Source organism: Onychostoma macrolepis, chromosome 20 (assembly GCF_012432095.1).
Source record: "Onychostoma macrolepis isolate SWU-2019 chromosome 20, ASM1243209v1, whole genome shotgun sequence".
In the NCBI taxonomy this organism is placed as follows: Eukaryota; Metazoa; Chordata; class Actinopteri; order Cypriniformes; family Cyprinidae; genus Onychostoma; species Onychostoma macrolepis.
Window position 1 is genome coordinate 24,844,367 of NC_081174.1, and position 21,774 is coordinate 24,866,140.

Sequence of the window (21,774 nt, forward strand, 5' to 3'; positions counted from 1 at the left end):
AATTCGGATCAGGTTTGATTTTCTGCGTTTTCGCATCCGTAGCAAGCATTTTGATAGGAAAGGATGACGAATACGAAAAAAATGCATACAAAAATTTCGGACTGTGCAATGACCTTTGTTCAGTAGTTCTTCAGCACCGTCACAGAATCTACATCGTGAAATGGCCAGCATAACCAATGTAGTCTGACTCCCAAACAACTTTTATTAACTGGTTCTTTTTAGGGAATCAAAAACATACAGTGTGACTAGTGTAGTCCGTTTTCCGAAGGAATGACTTGGAGTCTGTTCTTTTTTGTGAACCAAAAACAGATCGCAACCAGTGTAGTCCGATTCCCAAAAGAATCGCTCTTTTTAGTGAATCAAACACATACAACCCAACCTATGTAATCCGATTTTCAGTGGAGTGACTCTGAGTTGGTTCTTTTTAGTGATTCAGAAGAATGCAGTGCTACTAGTGTAGTCCAATTCTTCAATGAATCACTCTGAGACAAATTCTTTCTAGTGAATCAAAAACGCAACCAATGTAATCTGATTCCTGAGCGAATTACTCTAATGCGTCAACTCTTTTTGGTAAATTTATTGCGTTTTGTCATTAGTATTATATAAAATAATGAATGAAATATTTTAACACATTCTGTTTCTTTATATTTTATTGTTTTATTATACATTTAAAGCCATTTATTGGATTTTATTTATGCATTTATTTACTTGTTACGAAACCATATAAGAATTGAAAGTTGGAACTCTTTATAAATCTGTAACTATCAGTCTGTAATTTCATTTTGAAGACTTTATAAAAACTTGAATGTTTTCTAGATTTTAACCAAACGCTTTAATCATTTAGACGTTGCTATCACACAAAAATAGTTTATTCGAAGTTTGCTACTATACATATCCAAATATGCTGGTAGGAAAGGACCCCATTTGAGTTTGTGATTGAAGTCTAATTCATGCTGGGTGGATCAAAGAACAGCAGCTGGTGCGTTGCTGCTCAGCTGCCAGTGAAACGGTTAGAATCCATGAGAGACTGCTTTCAAGTCAGCTGTCACCAAACACTTGTCTCCAAAGGGGTCATTCAAGGGCATCAAAGTTCTGGGTGATCAAGAAAAACAAAGCCAAATAGAAATGCACTTGCAAATGAGAGAAGATCAAAATAGGTTATTATGGCTAAAATGAGTAAAAAGTTAGAAATTGGTCATAATCATTGTCTTTGTAGCAGCAGCACATGAAGCTATTGGTAAGTTTGATGTATACTGCTTATACATTTTGCTTTTTACTAATGGTAGTTAAATATAGGGCAGCTTGACTTTACCTTGCTAACTTAATTTAGCTGACTTGCTAATTCACTTTGCGCAAAGCTAAACCACCAGCTCCTAACTCGCCGCTGATGTTGCTAATGAAGTCTGAAGGATCAGTCTCAATAGAATAATTGAAAAAAAAATTGTTCTGTATGTAAATTAAAACTGATTATATCTCTTTGTCAAACACTAATGCAATCTAGCCACCAACAAAGGGAAAATTTTAGCTTCTGCCAAAATCACTTGGCAGAGTTCAAGAATAACAGGTCAAAGGAAAATAAATTGTTACTGGTTACTTAAAGTTGTAAAGACCCTGAAACAAAATCACGAATACTTGTGATCTATCCGGCGAGCCTTATAAATATGTTTGCTTTTTTATTCAAAGACATAACAACCCTGAAAGAAGAGGAGAAAGATCAAAAGGATGAAAGTGCAGAGGAAGTGGAAACTGCCAAAAAAGCACCAGAACCAGAACCGATCCCTAAAGGTATAGTAACAAACATAGCAACAGTTTGCTTGCATGAAGCATATAAAATGAACCAGAATTCAAACGAGAAAATTATGCCAACACTAATGAGCTCCAAGGCTATTGACTGTGGAGGAGTTGTATTCTACAACAAGCCTGATGGTGGATGACGGGAGAAGAATGTGTTTGTGTGTGTGTGTGTGTGTGTGTGTGTGTGTGTGTGGGTTGAGCAGACCCTTAGGCCTCAAACTTTGATCTCCAAAGACTTCCTTATGGCTCATTTTTCCATCTACTCCACAGCATTAGGATGATGTTGGTGTGTGTCTAGTTACTTTGGTGTTCTGCACTGGTCTCTGCTGCACAGGTACACTTTAGTTTTTTTTGTTTTTTGTACCATTTAGGTACACTTTAGGTATTAATATTTACCTTTTGGGTACAAAGGTGTACCTTTTGTAAAGGTACCACCACAGTACAGATTTTGTACCAGCTTTTTTTTTTTTTTTCAGAGTGTGTAACACTCAAGAGAGAGAGAATTTGTGCAGATGAACTCACAAAAAACATACTCCCAATGAGGGGTCTGACATCATTAATTAAACTTTTGACCCCCTAACAAACTGTTATGTTAACGTGACCATTTATTGAACTTTATTTACTGAACTGAATATTTAAGAATTTCTATATATTATAGTTTGTTTGTTAATTAATTAATTAATTTATTATTTTTCATTATTTATTAAAAAAAACAATTTTTAAATTATCTATTTAAAATAATTATTTTATTGTAATTTTAATTAATATATAGGCCAATATACAAATGTTTAAAAAATGCACTGAAATTTTGTATTTTGTATTTTTTTAACAGTTTTGAACAGTTTTTGAAATTAATATTTAATGTTTTTAATTTAATAAATATTTATTTAATAAATATAGATTTGTAAAGATTTGATTAAAATAATTATTTTATATTTATTTATATTTATTATATTATTGTTATTTATTATATTTATAGTATTTATATTATGGCCTATGTACAATTGCACTAAAATGTTTTTTTTTCCCCTCAACAATCTAAATAGTTATTAAAATTCATTATTTATTTATTAAAATTGAATATATATATATATATATATATATAATGCAAAAAAAGGTATAACCTTGGCCATTTTAAAATGAACATTAAATAAATGCACAAAAAGCACAAGGATCTCTATAATATGATTTCCTCCAGTGAGATGTATTCCTCCCTTTCCAATTATTCTTGTTATTTGATTTATCGATATGGTGTTGAACTAGAATTTTACTGAATTCCTCCTGAGGGCAAAGGATCCTACTGGGTATCAGATTAAAATCTGGAGAGGAGATTGGGGATAAAGCCATGTGTGTATTGCAAGATGGAAATCTAATCCCGCTCTGAGACAATGTATGACACAGCAGTATCACAGACTGTGAGTTCAGAGGACTGACTGCTGCTGCTTCTGTCTGGGAACAGCAGAATGAGGTGTGCTTGTGGCTGCAGAGACAGCACTGGAACACAGTGACATACGTATGATGCCACAGGAATACATAGAGAACTGATACTTATACAGAGAGGTTCAAATACATTTGGTAAAGGAGAAAATCTCATTATACTGTCGATTCAAGAGCACCTTTAGAAACCATAGCAAGTTTACTTTCCTAGTTAAATTTGTTGAGTCTGTTTTTTCACCTACAGTGGTTTTACAGCAACATATTGATTTGCATTCAATCTCTATTTTATTATTTTTATTTTATTTTATTTTATTTTATTTTATTTTATTTTATTTTATTTTATTTTATTTTATTTTATTTTATTTTATTTTATTTTATTTTATTTTATTTTATTTTATTTTATTTTATTTTCAAAAAGTGGATCATTTAGAATTATTCAATAAATAAATAGGATAATAAATACATTGCACTGTGTATGCTTGCTTTTGGCCCATATCATAATAACAATTATTATTATTATTATTTTTTTTTTTTAGTTTAGTTTAGTTTATTATTTTTTATTTTAGTTTATTGTTTTATTGTATTAACAAAAAGTGTAGAAGTATACAGTGTGTGTGCTTGCTTTTACCCTATCATATATATATATATATATATATGTGTGTGTGTGTGTGTGTGCGTGTGTTTATTTTATTAAAGTGTATTAAAAGTGTATAATTTAGTACTATTCAGTAAATAAATACCAGCAATACAGTCTGATTGTAAAATGTTCATAGTGCAGTGCGTGTGCTTGCTTTGGCTCCATCATCAAGGAATATACGGGAGTCTTTTTCCATCTGTTTCATTTCCAAAAAATATCACAGGGTTTTGTCCTGCTGATCTGTTTTATTGACAAGGTTAGCTCAAATAGATTTGACTTGTTTTTGACTTTACTACTTTGTACTTTAGTTCTTTAAAATGTTGTGCTCCGCAGAAAATTACAGCAATAACATCACCCCATTCCATTTACTGCAGAGAGCAGGCCAGAAAAATGAGTATCTCGGCCCTGCCTGCAGGCAAGCAGCAGATACTCTGTCATTCCTCTATCAAGAACATCATTAGATATGTTTCACACAACAGAATAAATCCCTGCTGAGAGAAAAAAAATCCTGTTGTTAGGGGAGAGAGAGCAAAAATGTGGGACTTGAAGAGATCCATTTTGACCCATGGGGTTGAACAGTCTGCACAGAAAGTACAAACAAAGTACAAAAAAGATCTGAACATCAAAGTTGGTATTGTGTGGATGTGTCTCTCTGTGTGTGTGTGTGTGTGTGTGTAAGCAAGTACATGTCTGTGTCTTTTGTCTTTCTATTTTCTTTCTTGGCTGTAACACTCACCTTTTGTTTTGTTTGCTTTATTTCTTAAAACACCGGCAGCTGAGGAAGTGAAAGAAAAAGAAGCAGAGAAACCTGTGGCAGAGGCTGAAAAAGAAGGTCAGTACATAATTACAGTGCTGCTATTGTTTCTAAATAGAGTAACTTTTTATTTTATTTTATTTTATTTTATTTAAAAGGTCAGTACACAATGACAGTGTAAGTGCTACTTTAGTCCCCAAATAGAGAAAATTTTATTTTATTTTATTTTTATTTTTATTGAAAAGGTCAGTACACAATTACAGTGTAAGAGCTACTATTGTCCCCAAATAGATTTTTTATTTTTTTTATTTTATAGGTCAGTACACAATTACAGTGCAGTGCAAGTGCTACTTTTGTCCCCAAATAGAGAAAATTTTATTTTATTTTGTTATTTTATTTTTTTATTTAAAAGGTCAGTACACAATTACAGTGTAAGTGCTACTATTGTCCCCAAATAGAGAAAATTTAATTTAATTTAATTTAATTTTAAAATGAACCATACACAATTACAGTGTAAGTGCTGCTATTGTCTCTAAATAGAGAAACGTTTTATTTTATATTTAAGTTTTTCTTTTATTTAATTTTTTTATTGTATTTTTAAAAAGAGAAGAGTGTCAGTACACAATTATAGTGTGTGTAGTGTTGCTTATTTTTATTTTATTTTATTTTTTATTTTATTAATTTCCTTCAGAAATTAGCGACAGTGACTTTAAATACACATTGAGCAGCGCTATACCAATGCAGATAGTGTCTAGTTACACTGGATTGTGATTGTGGTTTACTGCGCAAAAGCGGCACAACTGTTTAGTGAATTTATCCTGATGTCATTTCATACGGAAATCTGCACAAATTCAATATATGGAGTTTCAATGGCAAATCAAAGTCATAGTGATAATCCTATCTTACAGCTTTCAATGGCCCTGCTGATCTTAATCAGAAAAGAGTAAATGTGTTTTATTAGCTAATAAACTTCTGCACCAAAGGTCAACAGAGGAAGAAAGAAAGAATGCATGCTGTTTTAATAACACAGATCGTGTACTCGGTTGCAGGGTTGACTGATATCAAAAATGGCATTAGCATTTTAGGTTAAAGGCGTTTTGAATGACACCTCCCTGTAATTCGCCGCGAGCATGTAAGCAACACAATCAAAACCGGCTTTTTGAATTTCAATATAATTATTATTCAAAGAGACTTCTTGGAATTCTTGCAGCCACTAAAAACTACCGCTTTCCCTGCTTCTCAGCCAGAATCCTCAGATATGTCATTATTGTTAATCTCCGTTTGTTGGCGAGGTTGTCAACCTGTTTTTATTTTTAGCTGACTTCCTTCTTGTTACAATATTAATCCAGTCTCTTTACTGATGGGGTGGCATTTAATCAAAAATTGTCACATTAATTCTGACAAATTTATGCTATCCAAACTTATAATGAAGGTGTCATATTTGTATCCTGTGATTTACTACCACCACTTTAAAAATTAATTTTGGTAATAACATTTTGATTTATGGACGTAAAATCTGGCATTGGCCTCTGATGTCATTAGCACATTATGGGTTTTAAAGATAATGACATCAATATATTAAGCTGCAGAAGACATTTATCTCCGTGTTTGGCTGCCAATGCGATCTTCATCATCCTGTGTTGATTTAAACAAGGCTAATCTAATACATCTCTCATTAGTCTGTGTCTTTCTTGAACACTTTCATCATTTTTTGTTCATGTACATCGTAATAGATTTTTTGCAATTGATTTGATTGTGGTGTTGACAAGTAAGTCTGAGTGTGCCAGCAAAAAACACATAACGTCAGAACCAATGTTTGAATGAAATGAAATGAATCACTGTAACGACACTCACTATTTTGCATTTGTTTGTATCTAGACAAACAAAAAGAGCCCTCTACCTGTCCTTGTATGCATTCAGTAGTACATAAAGAGCCTCAAAAAGCCCAAGACACTAAACAAAAGGAAGAAAAAGGTATTTGGTATTGACTTGCAAGGTCAATATCATGCATGTTGTTTTAAAATATAATAAAAGTGCCTGGGCATATTTTCAGTTTTCTGCATAACAGAGCCAATTTATAGGAAATCACACTGGCCATGTCTCATGGATAAATCATAGATCTAGTCAGAGACATGCCGGTATCTTTGTGGATTCTATTCTAACAAATATTATGAGTTTTTCATGCAAAAACAACTGACCAAGAGGTATTTTGTATTTTGCACATGCAATAAACTGCATGCTAAAAATATAATCATGGATTGGTGAATGATGTGTACCTAAAAACGGATTTGCATCAGTGGTATAGAAGTGACTGAAGAGGTGTATGTACTATAAATTTATGAAGACAATATATGCATGCACAAACACACACACACAGAGAGAGAGAGAGAGAGAGAGAGAGAGAAAGAGAAATGATTGTAAATTGTGCATTCAGCATGAATTATGGACCACATGGGTAATTTCTGTATCAGCAGATACAGAAGATATATGTGACCCTGGACCACAAAACTGTCTTAACTGTCAATTTTTCGAAATTGAGATTTATACATCATCTGAAAGCTGAATAAATAAGCTTTCCATTGATGTATGGTTTGTTAGGATCGGACATTATTTGCCCGAGATAAAACTATTTGAAAATCTGGAATCTGGGGGTGATATGCAATGCATATTACTAATCAAAAATGAAGTTTTTGTACATTTACGGTAAGAAATTTACAAAATATCTTCATGGAACATGATCTTTACTTAATATCCTAATGATTTTTGGCATAAAAGAAAAATTGATAATTTTGACCCATACAATGTATTTTTGGCTATTGCTACAAATATACCCCAGCGACTTAAGACTGTTTTTTTTGTCCAGGGTCACATATTTGCTCTCTTACTGATCCGTACTCCTTACTATAAACTCATATCATTCTGATTTTTACTAAATACTATTCATTGTACAATTTAATTTGGTTGTGCTTACAGAACAGCATATCAAGAATAAGCTGTGCTTCAAGAGTCAATTTTGTTTCTCTCCCTAACCATGTCTGAAATTGCTAGACAAAACTTTGGCCACTAATGAGCTCAGCAAAGCCATGTTTGGTGGTTTGCATTGTTGTATAGAGATTTCTAATATTGTGCAGACAAATGTGTACTCATAGTCGCCATCTAGTGGAATAACATATTAAAGTGCTACGTTCATTGTCACTCATTGTCCTTTTTCTCTTTTTTTCTTCCAGCTGAACCAGATAAAGCAAAGAAAAGAGGTGTGTTTATTCAATAAAAGACTTGTATTGCAGATAATAATAATAATTATTATTATTTATTTATTGCTTAATTACAAGAAGCTAATAATATATACTTTTAAAAATACTTTAAGTATGTTTTTTTGGGGGGGGGTTTTTGGGGTTTTGAGTATCATGGATTATGCTTGGGCATGCAAATATAGTATTTAAAAAAAAATAAAAGTAAAATAGCTTTTCCATTAAAAAACCACATATGTGACCCTGGACCACAAAACCAGTCTTAAGTCGCTGGGGTATATTTGTAGCAATAGCCAAAAATACATTGTATGGGTCAAAATTATCCATTTTTATTGTATGCCAAAAATCATTAGGATATTAAGTAAAGATCATGTTCCATGAAGATATTTTGTAAATGTCTTACCGTAAATATATCAAAACTTAATTTTTGATTAGTAATATGCATTGCTAAGAACTTCATTTGGACAACTTTAAAGGTGATTTTCTCAATATTCTGATTTTTTTGCACCCTCAGATTCCAGATTTACAAATAGTTGTATCTCGACTAAGCATTGTCCGATCCTAACAAAGCTTATTTATTCAGCTTTCAGATGGTGTATAAATCTCAATTTCGAAAAATTGACACTTAAGACTGGTTTTGTGGTCCAGGGTCACATATTTAGACATTATTTAATTGTAGGCATGAAACCACAGATTTTTATATGACCATAAGTTAATAAAAAGTAACTTGTAGCCTATTTTATATAGAATATAGTCTACTAGTCTGTATTTTAAAAGCTTTTCAAATGAATGAAAAGTATATGATCTCATCTTTGTCCTATAATAATACAGTTATCTGTTTTAGAGGACATCACTGAGGATCTTAAATCAGTAAAATAGCTGCTTTTTTTTTCTCTCACTTCAAATAGCTTTGACAAACACAATAGTGCCCCCTAGTGCATATCTGTTAATCTACCTAATTTATTTTATTTTATTTTTTCTTCTTTTTAACAAATCCCCAACCCTTAGGAATACTTTAGAACATTAGGAGTATTTCTGCTCGAATGTGCTAATTTGTAGAGAAATCTAATATACTGCAACATCATGACTACTGATAGATCTGGCAAAGACTTTTTTTTTTCATCATCAGTAGGCCTACACAGTATACTCTAGTCATCATGAAGTGACCTGTTGCTGCAGACAGTTTTCAGCTCTCTCTAAACAAAGCAGTTTGGTCTGATTCATGTCTTTGTTAATGTTTTTCATTTCACAGCTAAAAGAGTCACCCTTGAGCACAAGAGTATGTGATGCATTGTTTTGTTTGATTAAAGCTGGTTTAGCTCAATGCGACTGCCGATTTCTACAGAAAACTGCTTGCTTTAGCAGTACAGCTCAACAAGCCTGTGCAAAACTAGAAGCAGTAGACTAATCTATTGATAAAGCTTATTTAAGGGCTTTAAAGGATGGTTAAATAACTCTAATTAATAATGCAATGTTAAAAAATAAATAAATAAAAAACAGATCATTGTGATCCAACAGCATTATAGGACATTTCATTCCAACTATTCACTTTGGGAAATTAATTTATTATTTGTAAATTATTTATTTGTTTATTTCCACAGTTAATAAAAATTAATAATATATATTTCCAAGTAAATGTCCTTTATGGTGCATTTTGACACAATGTTCTCATTACGCCAGCAAACACTGTAAAGAGGCAAAGTTTGAAAATTAATTTTCAACTGAGCAAATCTGAAGATAATCATGCATGTTTTGATCTGAAAGCTAATTGTATATTGTTTAATATGTTTTCATTTTCCAGAAGCAGAGACTAAGAGAAGGGAACCCCTGCTTAAACAAAGAAAAGGTGCGGTAGCCCTCTTTACATCAGAATTATTGTTTTTTACTTTTTTTAATTTTGCCTCCTCACTAACACTTGCTCATCAGAAAAAGAGGCTCCAATAAGAACAAGACTAGAGAAAGCAAAGAAAGGTAAAAAAGGAACAAGCACAATGTGTGCCTGCATTTTTATATCATCATACCCTGAAAGACTTGTTTCAAATGATTTTTATATTCATAGCAATGAATATTGCAGAATCAAATTTGCTCTCTGCTTCACAGATCCAAAAGCAAAGGCAGCAGCTGTCAACATACCCAAAACGAGAAGTAAATCCACATGATCTGATCATACTTTACTTCTTTAAAGGGATAGTTCATCCATAAATAAAAGTTCTGTCATCATGTATTCACCCCCATGTGACTTTCTTTCTTCAAAGAAGATACTTTGCTGAATGTTCCACATAATGTACATGAATGGCAACAAGGGACTGTCAAGCTCTAAAAATGACAACAACAAAAAAAAAGGCACCATAAAAGTGGTCCATATAAGTTGTGAGTGATATTCCAAATCCAAAGATCCAAGTCCATATGCACATATTCAAATCACACAAATTCAAACTACCATGGAGAGATAGATTTTGAGTGCCAAACAACTTATGTCAATATGATTTCAGATACTGGGCACAAATCATATGCTGTTATAATGCTTTCATGTCATTTCTGGAGCCTGACAGGCCCTGGATACAATTGATTTTTATTATAGACCTAGGAAAAAGAACAGCGTGAACATCCTGCGTAACATCTTCTTTTGTGTTCTACAGAAGAAAGAAATCATACAGGTTTTGATCAATGAGTAAATGATGACAGATTTTTCATTTTTGGCTCAACTGTTGAAGGCAAATTTGAAATTCCATTTGATCTAACTATATGAAAGTGGCGCTTTCCCTTCTCCTAATAACAGAATCTCGAGCCTCAGAGGACATGGAAGTGTCAGCTGCTCCAGCTCCGATACAGGATCGTGAGTGCAACTCATAGCCTTGTGACTTTTTAATATTACATTGCATTACAATAACACGCAATCTACAGTCAGTCTGTTGTAACTCTGAATCTTTCTTTTCACAACCTGGTGAAACAGTTCCTATGTGCCGACCAACACCTGTGTACTGCCCAGCGCCACCTGGCTGGTATGGTGAGTAATGCAGCCACCTACAATTACTGTAGCTCAATGTAATTTACATAAAACACCTTTAAACATACTTCAAATGTTCTTTAATTCCCTGAAATGTATTTTAATCTTTTATCTTACAGTGCATCATATAGTTACAAGTAGCCCATTACCACCATCGGCTATTCCAGGTATTCAAAACTATTTTAATGCATTTATACAGATCATTTACATCTGTTATGACTAATTCAATTATGTGGCTATCAATGCAAAATTAATACATCACAAGTGTTTTTAACACCACAGTTTTCATTGTGTTTTTCAGAATCAGAAGTTCCGATTTTAACAACTCATCAAGCTCCTACTGTACTGAAAGGTGTTTATTGTATATAATATATTTGAGATTTAATTCTATATGACAGCAATTTACCATTTTTTAAAATAAATCTAATGTGTTTCTTTTGCTTAAGAACCAGAAGCTGCTAAGGCAAAGCCAAAACAAGCCACTAAAAAGAAAGGTATAGTAGTCATTTGTCTTGAGTTCATTCCAGTAGTATGATTATGAATGTATTATATTTTTCTAGTTATGTTAACAGACCTGAAGCAAGTAATAACCGTTGACCTCCAATTTCAGAACCAGCTGCACCAAAAGAAAAAGCCAAAGCAGCTCCTGTGAAGAAGGGTGAGATCCGATTTAAAATTAAAAGGCATTAATCATGTTGGAGAAGATGCTTTACTCAGTGTTTGTCATTATTATAACAATATTATTATATATTTTGTATGTGTGGATTTTTGTGCATTTATATTTCATTTTGTACATTTGTACGGTGTGTGTTCAAGAGCCCACAGTTACTAAAGCCAAAGTAAAACCTTCAGTGGCAAAGAAAGGTAAGGATGATAGAAAAATGATGGCTAAATTTAAATTTTAGATCTATTTTCTTACTAAATAAATCATTTTTTTATGATTTAGGGCTGATCGCTGTGAAAGAGAGGTCTAAAAGGACAGGTAATTATGGTTCAGGAACTGACTTTGCAGTAGTTTTATATTAATGAGCAGTATCTTATTATTTCTTCTTTTACAGAGCGAGTGATCACTAAAGAAAAGGCAAAACCTACCTCTACTAAGAAAGGTACATTTTATTGTGGCATATTATTTCTAATATATTATATACACATAATGTAATATTATATTTCATGCATTTATCCATTCATTTTTTTATTCCATCATAAATTCTCCTGTGTTTACCTGTGAAATAAAGTGATACAGATGCTTCATTAAAAATAATCAGAGAATTGTCAAGAACTGATGAGATATTTGTTTTCATTTCCTTTTATTTTGATTCTTTAAAACATGTACCACCAATCTGGTTGTTTGACATCCAGGAATCATGAATCTTAAATGTTATTCTTATCTTTTTCTCACTAGAGCCAGCAGTAGCAAAGAAGGCAAAAGTAACAACAACAACCTCACATAAAGGTAACCTACTGCACAGTTTATACTGTACATACAGTAGTACACATATATTTATAGCTTAAATGTATAACTTTTCATACTCAAAAGCTTAAAGTTATAAAAAGAAGGAAGAAGTCTTAATCCTTGTATTATTCTCTTGTATTAGTTCCTTTAATAACAGAAATAGATTCAACTGTATCCTAAACTGGGTGTTTAGAAATTGGTAAGAGCTATAAATATTTCACACTGGATGATATTTGTCTCGCTTCCATAGGCAAGTGCCTGTTAGCCACCCCGTGGCAATGTCATAAAATGTTCTGCCATGCTATTTTTTTTTTTAAAGTGTTGGTCAGAGTTTTGCTGAGAGTAAATGTAGTGGTTTCTGCTATACTTGTTATACCTTTAGTTGAATTCCACATTGCTCCTCTACTGTACTTTTGGATTGGATTTGGATTGCTTACAACAGCTTCTAGATATGTGTGAATTGAAAATGATTTGTTGTTGTATGCTTATCTCCACATGCCATTTTGTGTAGCTATTTGCATCTAAACATCAAATGAAATCCAGTCTTATGAAACACTGTTTATTAAAGATATAAAGTATGGATATTGATAAATATTACTTGTAATGTATTTGATTAGTTCATAATTCATCAAATAACTCTACTCTCTTTTTTGGGGGGATCACTACATTGTAAGAAGAGAAAGCTGTAAAGGCAGTGAAGCCCAAAGCAGAGGGTAGGTAATTTTACTGTAATTTACTGTACAGTTTTACTATTGCTCAGATTTAAGGGATAGGGGTTTGAACAACCCCCTACTGAATATTAAACACATCTGAACTTATCTGAACTTACCATTAAAAAATTAAAAATAAATAAAAATAAAAACAATATATATATATATATATATATATATATATATATATATATATAAATCTAAAATAAAAAGATATTATATTGTTTAAAAATTAGTGCTGTCAAACGATTAATCGTGATTAATCGCATCCAAAATAAAAGTTTTGTTTACATAATATGTGTATTTATTATGCATATATAAATACACACACATACAGTATGTGTTTTGAAAATATTTACATGTATTTACATAAATTACATATAATTTATATGATATAAAAATATATCATTAAAAATACATTGTTTGAATTTTTGAATCTCCTGTTTTTATAAAGAGGTTTCAGTGGGTAAACTTAAAATTTGTCAAATTTGTAATAATAAACTGCTGAAGACAGTCCTAGTGGATTTGTCAATCATTAATCCTCCAAACAACAACTACATTTGAATAATGATTTTGTCCATCTTGAGCGATAGGGTTGTTGCATTTTAGATTGCTAATGGACTGTGTATAATTATTGCATGCAATACTTATTGACGTCTTGACAGAAAACAAGTATACAGTATTTATGTGCTTTTAACTTCTTTAGTTCATTGACATCTTCAAAAGGCTAACACATCAAATACTGCAAGAGCTAGCTATTCCTGTTTAGTGTAATCGACGAGCGTGACTGAATATAGTGCTCTTTAAAATATATACTGTATGCTGTGTTCTAATGTATACTGTGACATCAGTCTAATATGTTTGATTATGTTTGATCATTAGTCAAGAAAAAGGCCACATCAACACCAAAAGCCAAACAAGCTATTAAAGAAGTTGTGGGTAAATTTTAATGATTGTTTTAACAGTGCATTGTAAAAAGCCTGATAGACATCTCTGTCTCTTTGAATATCCCCCCAAAAAAGAAAGAAAATATCTTTGATTTCCATCGCTAACAAGCCTAAAGCTGGATATAAAGTTTCTGAATTTATTCTTGACAACTCGCAGCACGAAATAGACAAGCAAGGCAAAATATTGAGGAATTGTTTTATATCAATTTCCCAGTGGATGCTTTGTGTCGTGAACACTGGTACATGTTTTCTTTGTTTTTGTAAAAATACAAACAACTTACTGCATGGATGATTGTAATGTGGATCAAGCAAAAAAATAAATAAATAATAAAATCTCGCTAGACTTCAGTTGGCACAGGAAAATTGGATCTGTCAAGTTATATAACTTCAGATGAAGTCATGTCAGAATTTCTCTATTTTTATAACAGGAAGTGCACCTTTCGTGTTCTGCTCCATGACCGTGTAATCACATAACTGAGCATGTGTTCCTGACACCTAAAGAATAGAAATAACTCTGATTTTAAACTTGATTAAAAGACTTAGCAGGATACAATTTTGTAGGTGTCAGATTCACATATTATTGTGTAAATGTGAAATCACGGGAGACTGAAAGAAAATATGACAAGCACTATTTTCCTTCACCTCCAGGAAAACCTGTTCCAGCAGAAGAAACCAAAGGTATGAAGCAGTCAATACCTCTGTTTTAAAAACTAGTTGACTATTTAAACATCATTTTAAAGGGGTAAGTCATCCAAAAATGAAAAATCTATCATTTATTTACCCTCATGTCATCTGAGTTGAACTTTTTTTTAGTATTTTTAATGATTATATAATAATAATTGATTATTTTATTTTATTTATATATTCTATTCTATTATATTGTATTCCTTTATTCCACAACATAAGGGTCAGTAAATATTTACTGAAAACCAGTGTTTATTTTTATTTTTATATTTGTATATATATATATGTGTATATTTAGGCCTAAATATAAGATTTATGAATTTGAATTGCATATAAAATTTCCACCCATTTGGATTTCGCAGTTAACTAATATATAAACTAATAAAGCAATCCCAGAATGAAGCTTAGTGGAAAAGTGGTTTATAAATATATTTCAGTTAATATAGAGAAGTGTTGAAAAAAATGCAGTATTTATTTTTGTCTTTTTAGAAGTATTGCATTGTTAGCTTAGCAATGTGTTAAAGGCAAACTCTGTTGGAAGGAATCAGTTTATTAGTCACTTCCATGTGGAGTGCTATTTGTGTGCCGCTCTGCATATGTAGAGTGTTTCATGTCAGTCACTTCTGAGGTTCTATTTCAGTTAGAATGCTGCCTAATAAGACAGCAAGACATCTTTGGAGCAGAGCCCCTGTTTTGCCATCGCTCTCAGGTTGATCTTTGCTAACCACAATTCTGTCCTCTAATTTCTGCCTTCAGAAAAAGCAGCTGAGACACCAGCACCAGCAAGTAAGTTCAGATGTTTTCTGACAACCATGAGGTGTGGAAGAGTATGGTGTGAAGCTGCTTTTTGAGTTTAAATGTAGCCTGTTTGCTTCATATACAGTAATGCCGTACCTAATCATTCAGAAGTCATAAGCAATAATCAAATGCATGCATTTGTGTAAGCAGTTTGAAACATCTGCAGACTACATTTAGAAGTGCATTGCTAAGCATTCATAGTGATCATGCGTACCTGCATATTGTAGAACTTGGGAGAACTTCAAAAACTTCCAGGCGACTCTGAGGTACAATTCCCTATTCACCAGATGTATTAACTTCACTGTTTCAATAACTGAGCCGCAATAATTCACTGGAAATCATATGAACCACATTGTTACTATTCAAGGTTCCCACTTAAACCAGAGAGATTAAACTATTTTTAAACAGCATTAGTGAAATTGCAAATTAAATGCAGCTATTAATACACTAATGCTACTGCTAATGCTACATTCTACTGTAATGCCCGCCTACTTTTTGTAACAACACAAATCGCTTCATTTACTTGTTAGAGACTGAAGGTCAGATTACTAACTGTTGTGCCACTTTAGTGCATGTTGTTTCAGTGAAAACCCTGGTTCTTGTTCACAAACCACTTGCAGTCTAATTTAACAAGGCACTATTCCGTGCAAAACATAAGTACGTTTGTCTTATTTTCCAGTAGAAATAAGTAAGTATCCTTAAAACAAGATAAATGTACTTAAAAAATAACATTATGTACTGTAAGAGCTCATTAACTTTAGCTTAACATTAACCCTATAAAGCCTACTGTATCATATTTGATACACAAAATTCCATGGCCTCTAAATTATTAACATGTTCAAAACTTTTTTTGTACTTTTTTAGCAAGTAAAAGACCTTTGGGTAAAACTTTCCGTCATGTTGTGGCACACATGACTTTTTGCTATGAAATCTTTAATGATTTTTAGGAAGTAAACATAAAAATCACTTTTGTATTGTTAATATTTCAAGGTGAATAATCAATTGATTGAAGCAGCGTAGGTTTACTTGATTATCCACACATCATTTTTTAGAAAATCATTCTAAAATATCAGTATCTAATATGAAGAATGTTTATTTGTTCATCTCTCAGTGATCATTGTATTGCATTGCATTAAAAAATTACATTAAAAATAACACACACACACACACAAACAAAGCTTTAATCATAAACTAAGCATTTAAATATGGTCTTAGACAATTTTTGGGAGATACAGTGACGGATCTCATTGTTTTACATTACAAGCTATCAGAATTTCATCTTAGTTTTTGGCTGCATAAATATCAGCAACTGCACCAAATTGCACATTTTTGCTCAGTTTTTGCCACTGAATAAAATGGAAGCACTTTTTCCCTCTTCATATGACCTTCATATTCTCCTATATTATGGTAGATGAACCATGAAAGCCTGATGTATCAAATATGATACTCAACTCAACAACAACAACAACAACAACAAAAAACTTATTTAAAAGGACTTAGACTTTAAAAGGGTTAAGATATTTTCATTGGAAAATAGCACAAAAATGGATGATTATGAAAATATGTTAATCTGGCCAACAACCAGACATGTTGTCTTTGGGCACAGTTCACTCTGAACTTACTCCCAGTTTTTATGTCTATTTTCTGATTCCTTCTGCATGTAATGCATCATGCGACAGCAAATTGCTTTGATCAGGACAATCCCCTCAGTTCACCTGCAGATGCAACATTTGTGTTATTTTAGTGCCACTTACTCTTCAGATGACAATTTCTTATGCTAGTTGACCAAGAAGTTTTCTTTAACATAAACATGTGTTTCTCCTTGTACGTTTAAGGATATGAAATCCCGCCAAGGTCTCAAGTGACTTTATTCGCAAGTCTGGTTTTCATCCATTTAAAGTAACTTTTGAAGGTCGCCATTATTTTAAAATTCAAGTCTTCGACTCTGCCTCAGTGGAGTATTTGCAGATATCGTGGTCTGTTGCATGTAAAGGTCGTTCCTCTGAGAACTGAGCTTTGTCATGTCACCTCATAATAACCCTGATAATTAAATGTTATATTACTAAACTGAAAGTCCTTGCTCGGTCATTTAAAGATTTGTTTCTGCAGCACTTTATATCATATATTGAAATGACTCTCTCTATTTCAATTAGAAGACCTGAAAGCAGAGGAAAATGTCACAGAAGGCAAAAAGCCAGGTAAAGTTCATCTAATTCTGCTTAACTTGCCAACACCGTACATTGCATTATAGTAGTTTGCTACAGAAATCCTCTGTAACAGAATTGTAGACACTGTACATCATTACATTACAGTGCAATATTGCTATTTTCTGTTTGTTTGTTTGTTTGTTTGTTTGTTTGTTTGAACTTAAATTTTGTGATCTGTTTATTTAGTCATATGGCATATTTTAATACAATAATAAATACTTTCTATATAATATTGAATAGTTTTAAATGATGAAATACAGGATCAAAATTAAACTAAACACATTTTTGATATTACAATAAATCTATAAATGTATTTTTAGAACTGTTCATTTGTTTGTTTGGCTACAGAAATCTTCAGCATGTAACCTGTTGCTGTACAAACCTCAAACTTTATAGAAATAGAGACGCATTAGCTTTCAGTTATTATTAAGAGTGTGTGTGTGTGTAAATATAGAAATATTTTATATAATAATTAATCGTTTTTATTATAATACAAATTATACAAAACTAAACTGTTTTTGATGTTACAGTAAATGTTTTTAGAATTATTCATTTTATCAGTTTTTATTTTATTTTACTTTTATTTATTTTAGAAAACTAAAGTCTTTTTTGATATTACAATAAATGTATAAATGTGTTTTCAGAAGTATTCATTTGATCAGGCTTTATCTTTTATTTTATTTTACCTCAGAACTGAGTAGTCACTCATTCTTTGTACTACAGGCAAGATACCGTACTTCCAGTGTGTTTTAATGAGTTCAAAATCCAGCCAGTATCCACTGCGGCCCATGTCCCCTGCTATAAGTCCAGCTATTAACCCCACCATGATGAGAGCCATGATGGAGCAGAGGGCCGCATTACTGCAGAAGAAAGCCCGCGCAGCTGGCCAGTAACTGGATGACAGACCCCGTCCAGCCCTGGCAGGTGCAACTGCTTATGAACTGCTGTAAAAAACACAGTGCTGCTGGGCTCTCAAGAGCCATCCTCCTAAACCATCAGAAACTTTAACAAATAATGAGTGGAGGTCCCTGGTTTCTCAATGGACGCTCCCCATTCTTTCATAAGTGATTTTTGAATCTGACCAGTTTCACAATTTTGACAAAAAAGAGATATAAATCAATTATAATGTACATTTTGAAATATATTTAATGCATAAACACCTTCCAAAGAAATATTGTGTTACTGGGTAGATTTACGTTTTTTATTTATTTGAGATCTTAAATCATCTGTTTACATTTTTTGCAGGGAAGATTCTGATGTTTTTTTCTTTTCTTATTGTACATAAAACTACTCAGTGGTGAAGCAAATTTAAAACTGGTTAAATAATTTAAGTGCTGCTCTAAATATTCAGATATTTATTTTTCTATGTCAGAGTATATGATCCCATTACGGAAAGAAATTTAACAGCACACACTCACTTAGGGCCTTATCTTTTGGCCCAGGCCATTTCCTTTGACTCACTGCTAATAAGATTATGTCTAGTGTGTCTGGGTTCTAGCAGGGTCTGCGATCTCTCTGCATTTGTATGCATGGCCATTAGAAAACAGGAGGACGCCATTTGGACCGAATCCGATTTCTATCTTAACCAATGAAAAGAGCTTACATGCTTATAGAATTGAAAGAGACATTAAGAAATGAAGGCACACAAAAGCCTACAGCCTCTAAATAACGAAAGGCTTTCATTTGATTTGACTTGACTGAGACTTTTCTTCAGTATCTCTTTAGTTAATTGAAACCCCTTATTGGAGGTTATTAGATTTATGGTAGTGAATTGAATAGTGTATGAATATGTAAAATCAAATTTTTCAAGTAGTAATAGTGCTACTTGTGTAAAGTATACACCGTGCCATAGTTTTCTCTGTTTTCCTAGATCAGCGGTCTTCAGCCTTTTTCAAACCAAACCGTTTGCAGATACACGCATTATAGCTGCCACTTGAGGCCTGGCCTAAAATATAACACAAATAGCACCATGTTAATGTATTTATCATACATATGAAGTAATTATTACACAGCCCTGTGTCTTGGAAGTGTGCTGATTTGCAAAAAGGGCATAATATTACTGAATTTGATGATGCTGAGTTCATTTTCCTTCATGTACAGTTTTTACAGATTTAATGTATTTATCAAAATAACAAAAGCAGTCAAATGACAAAAAAAGTATAATAAATAAGATTTTTCTCACAAAATATGTATTTTTCTGACACTGTTTGGATGTAGTAAAGCACCAATAGATGTAGCTGAAAGCATCTGGTCATTTTTGCATTTTCTTCTGTCACTGGCCATAATTCTAAACTTGAAATCAAGATTAGGCATAAAATAATGTCTTCAGAATCATTCATAGATGTAAAAAAAAACTGGCTGAGAATTTAATAAATAGCTGCAATCTGGAATCATGTCTTTGTGGCAGTTTTTAAGTTTATTTTTACAAGACTTAAAGACTTCTTCACCCTAGGAATGGTTGTTGAAAGCAAACATTCTATGAAATTCATCATATTTTGTAAAAAAAAAAAAAAAAAAAGTGCTAAATCAAACAGGCACTATTTTTGATCAGCACCCCAAAATTAGTAAGAAACAAGTATCGTATTTCATTCAGAAAATATGATGCAGGGTGATGTAATATAATGCTCTTAAAAATTATTTATAGTCATTATTTATATACAGAGTCATTTTCTTGTACATTATTTTAAATTTGCTTAATATTTTAATGTGAGTGGGACAATGAAATATTTATCTTGATTTTGTTTACTAATTGGCAGACCCCTTCCAGTCCCACTGTTGAAGACCCCTGGCCTAGACAGTCATCAAACTATGTGTATTTACTGTAAAATACAGCCATAGAATAAAACAGATGTACGTGTGTAATATTTGACTCTACTTTGACCAACAGTGATTTTCAAGATGGTGATCTGTGGTCACTGTCCTTTCTTGTTCCTGTAACATATTGCACTGTTCAGTGCAAATATTGCGGGTATGACAATTTAAACCAGAAATACTTTGTCTTATTCAAGAACACACTGATCTTTATTTTCAGTAACTTGAGGATCAGAATGACCTATATGTCCTTGAATGTATTCTCATAATCCACTGCAGGGGAAAAAATTCAAAATGACAAGAACAAGAGTGAACAGCCGGCTGCATTTTAAGTGCCGCTGTGCATACGGGCTACAGATGGTTATAGAAAGACTGTATAATGTTTATACTGTAGTGACTGCAGCAGAAGGCTGTTTCTCTTTAATCAGGACATAGTGAGACAGTTAGCTGTATTGGCTTGACTTTGAACAGAGAAGTAGGCCAGAGAAATAATCTCACTTTGAAGTTACAACAAGCAGCTTCCTGCACAGAGCTGAGAGGACGTCATCTGTACTGTGGATATTCCTATATGAATGAACAATACAAATATCAATGACACTGTCTGAAACATGCATAAAATAGACAATGTTTGTCTGACTTTGAGAAAAATCACTGTCAGTTTACAGCGAGAATGCAATGTTTACGAGGTGGAACCTCAACTGTTGATTCTCAGAAGGCTTTGCGCTCTATAGATGTATAAAATTCATGTTTAGGGCTTAAAACGTTATATTAAATGAAGAGGTGACAGAAGTTGTTCTTACAGGTTTTTTTTGTTTGCTATTCGCATGACCCCTGAGAACACTGAAAATGTCTGTTTCTGATGTGCTAAATTAGCTTGTAACACTGAATTTCAATTGAGGCTGCTAAATGATCTTTCTTTCATAAGACTTGCACTGATGGCGTGAGATTAAAAACCTAGAACTTGTCACCCTTGTTAAAGCTTGTTTAGCTTATAAAAGAACAGATCGGTTTTTCTTTCACAAAGTAGACAACGGGGATTTTGTGGTTTGATTTAGAAGTTTAATGTCAGATTGTGCCATAATTTGTCATCACATCACAAAGACCTAATTAGCAGTTTTAAATATGTCAAACTGTCATGTTCTTATGAATGTTGAATAAGACCTGTCAGTAGAACCAAAGAAAATTTTGACTAGTGTTGTTGTTTTTTCTTTTATTCACTTCTTGTTAGATTTTATCTTGGAGTGGGCAAAATTCTGGTAATAAAGTAATCGCTTTGTGCAAACT

At 32.5% G+C, this 21,774-nt stretch overlaps 1 protein-coding gene across 17 annotated transcripts in view; it reads left to right on the forward strand.

Moving 5' to 3' along the window:
* Positions 1-21,774, forward strand: part of trdn (triadin) — a 58,520-nt gene extending 36,746 nt beyond the window's left edge. For 8 of the 17 annotated variants that reach the window (XM_058755371.1, XM_058755370.1, XM_058755379.1 and 5 more), the window contains 23 exons: positions 1,684-1,785; positions 4,644-4,700; positions 6,501-6,596; positions 7,850-7,876; positions 9,126-9,152; positions 9,675-9,719; positions 9,800-9,844; positions 9,974-10,018; positions 10,653-10,709; positions 10,827-10,880; positions 11,000-11,047; positions 11,182-11,232; positions 11,327-11,374; positions 11,491-11,538; positions 11,697-11,744; positions 11,827-11,862; positions 11,939-11,986; positions 12,283-12,333; positions 13,008-13,046; positions 14,639-14,668; positions 15,431-15,460; positions 17,626-17,670; positions 18,403-21,774. In XM_058755371.1, the coding sequence (XP_058611354.1) occupies positions 1,684-1,785; positions 4,644-4,700; positions 6,501-6,596; positions 7,850-7,876; positions 9,126-9,152; positions 9,675-9,719; positions 9,800-9,844; positions 9,974-10,018; positions 10,653-10,709; positions 10,827-10,880; positions 11,000-11,047; positions 11,182-11,232; positions 11,327-11,374; positions 11,491-11,538; positions 11,697-11,744; positions 11,827-11,862; positions 11,939-11,986; positions 12,283-12,333; positions 13,008-13,046; positions 14,639-14,668; positions 15,431-15,460; positions 17,626-17,670; positions 18,403-18,572 (1,247 nt within the window). In that variant the 3' untranslated portion in view covers positions 18,573-21,774. Of the gene's footprint in view, positions 1-1,683; positions 1,786-4,643; positions 4,701-6,500; positions 6,597-7,849; positions 7,877-9,125; positions 9,153-9,674; positions 9,720-9,799; positions 9,845-9,973; positions 10,019-10,652; positions 10,710-10,826; positions 10,881-10,999; positions 11,048-11,181; positions 11,233-11,326; positions 11,375-11,490; positions 11,539-11,696; positions 11,745-11,826; positions 11,863-11,938; positions 11,987-12,282; positions 12,334-13,007; positions 13,047-14,638; positions 14,669-15,430; positions 15,461-15,699; positions 15,739-17,625; positions 17,671-18,402 lie in introns of all 17 variants that reach the window. The other 9 variants (XM_058755381.1, XM_058755382.1, XM_058755383.1 and 6 more) reach the window with 9 other exon arrangements.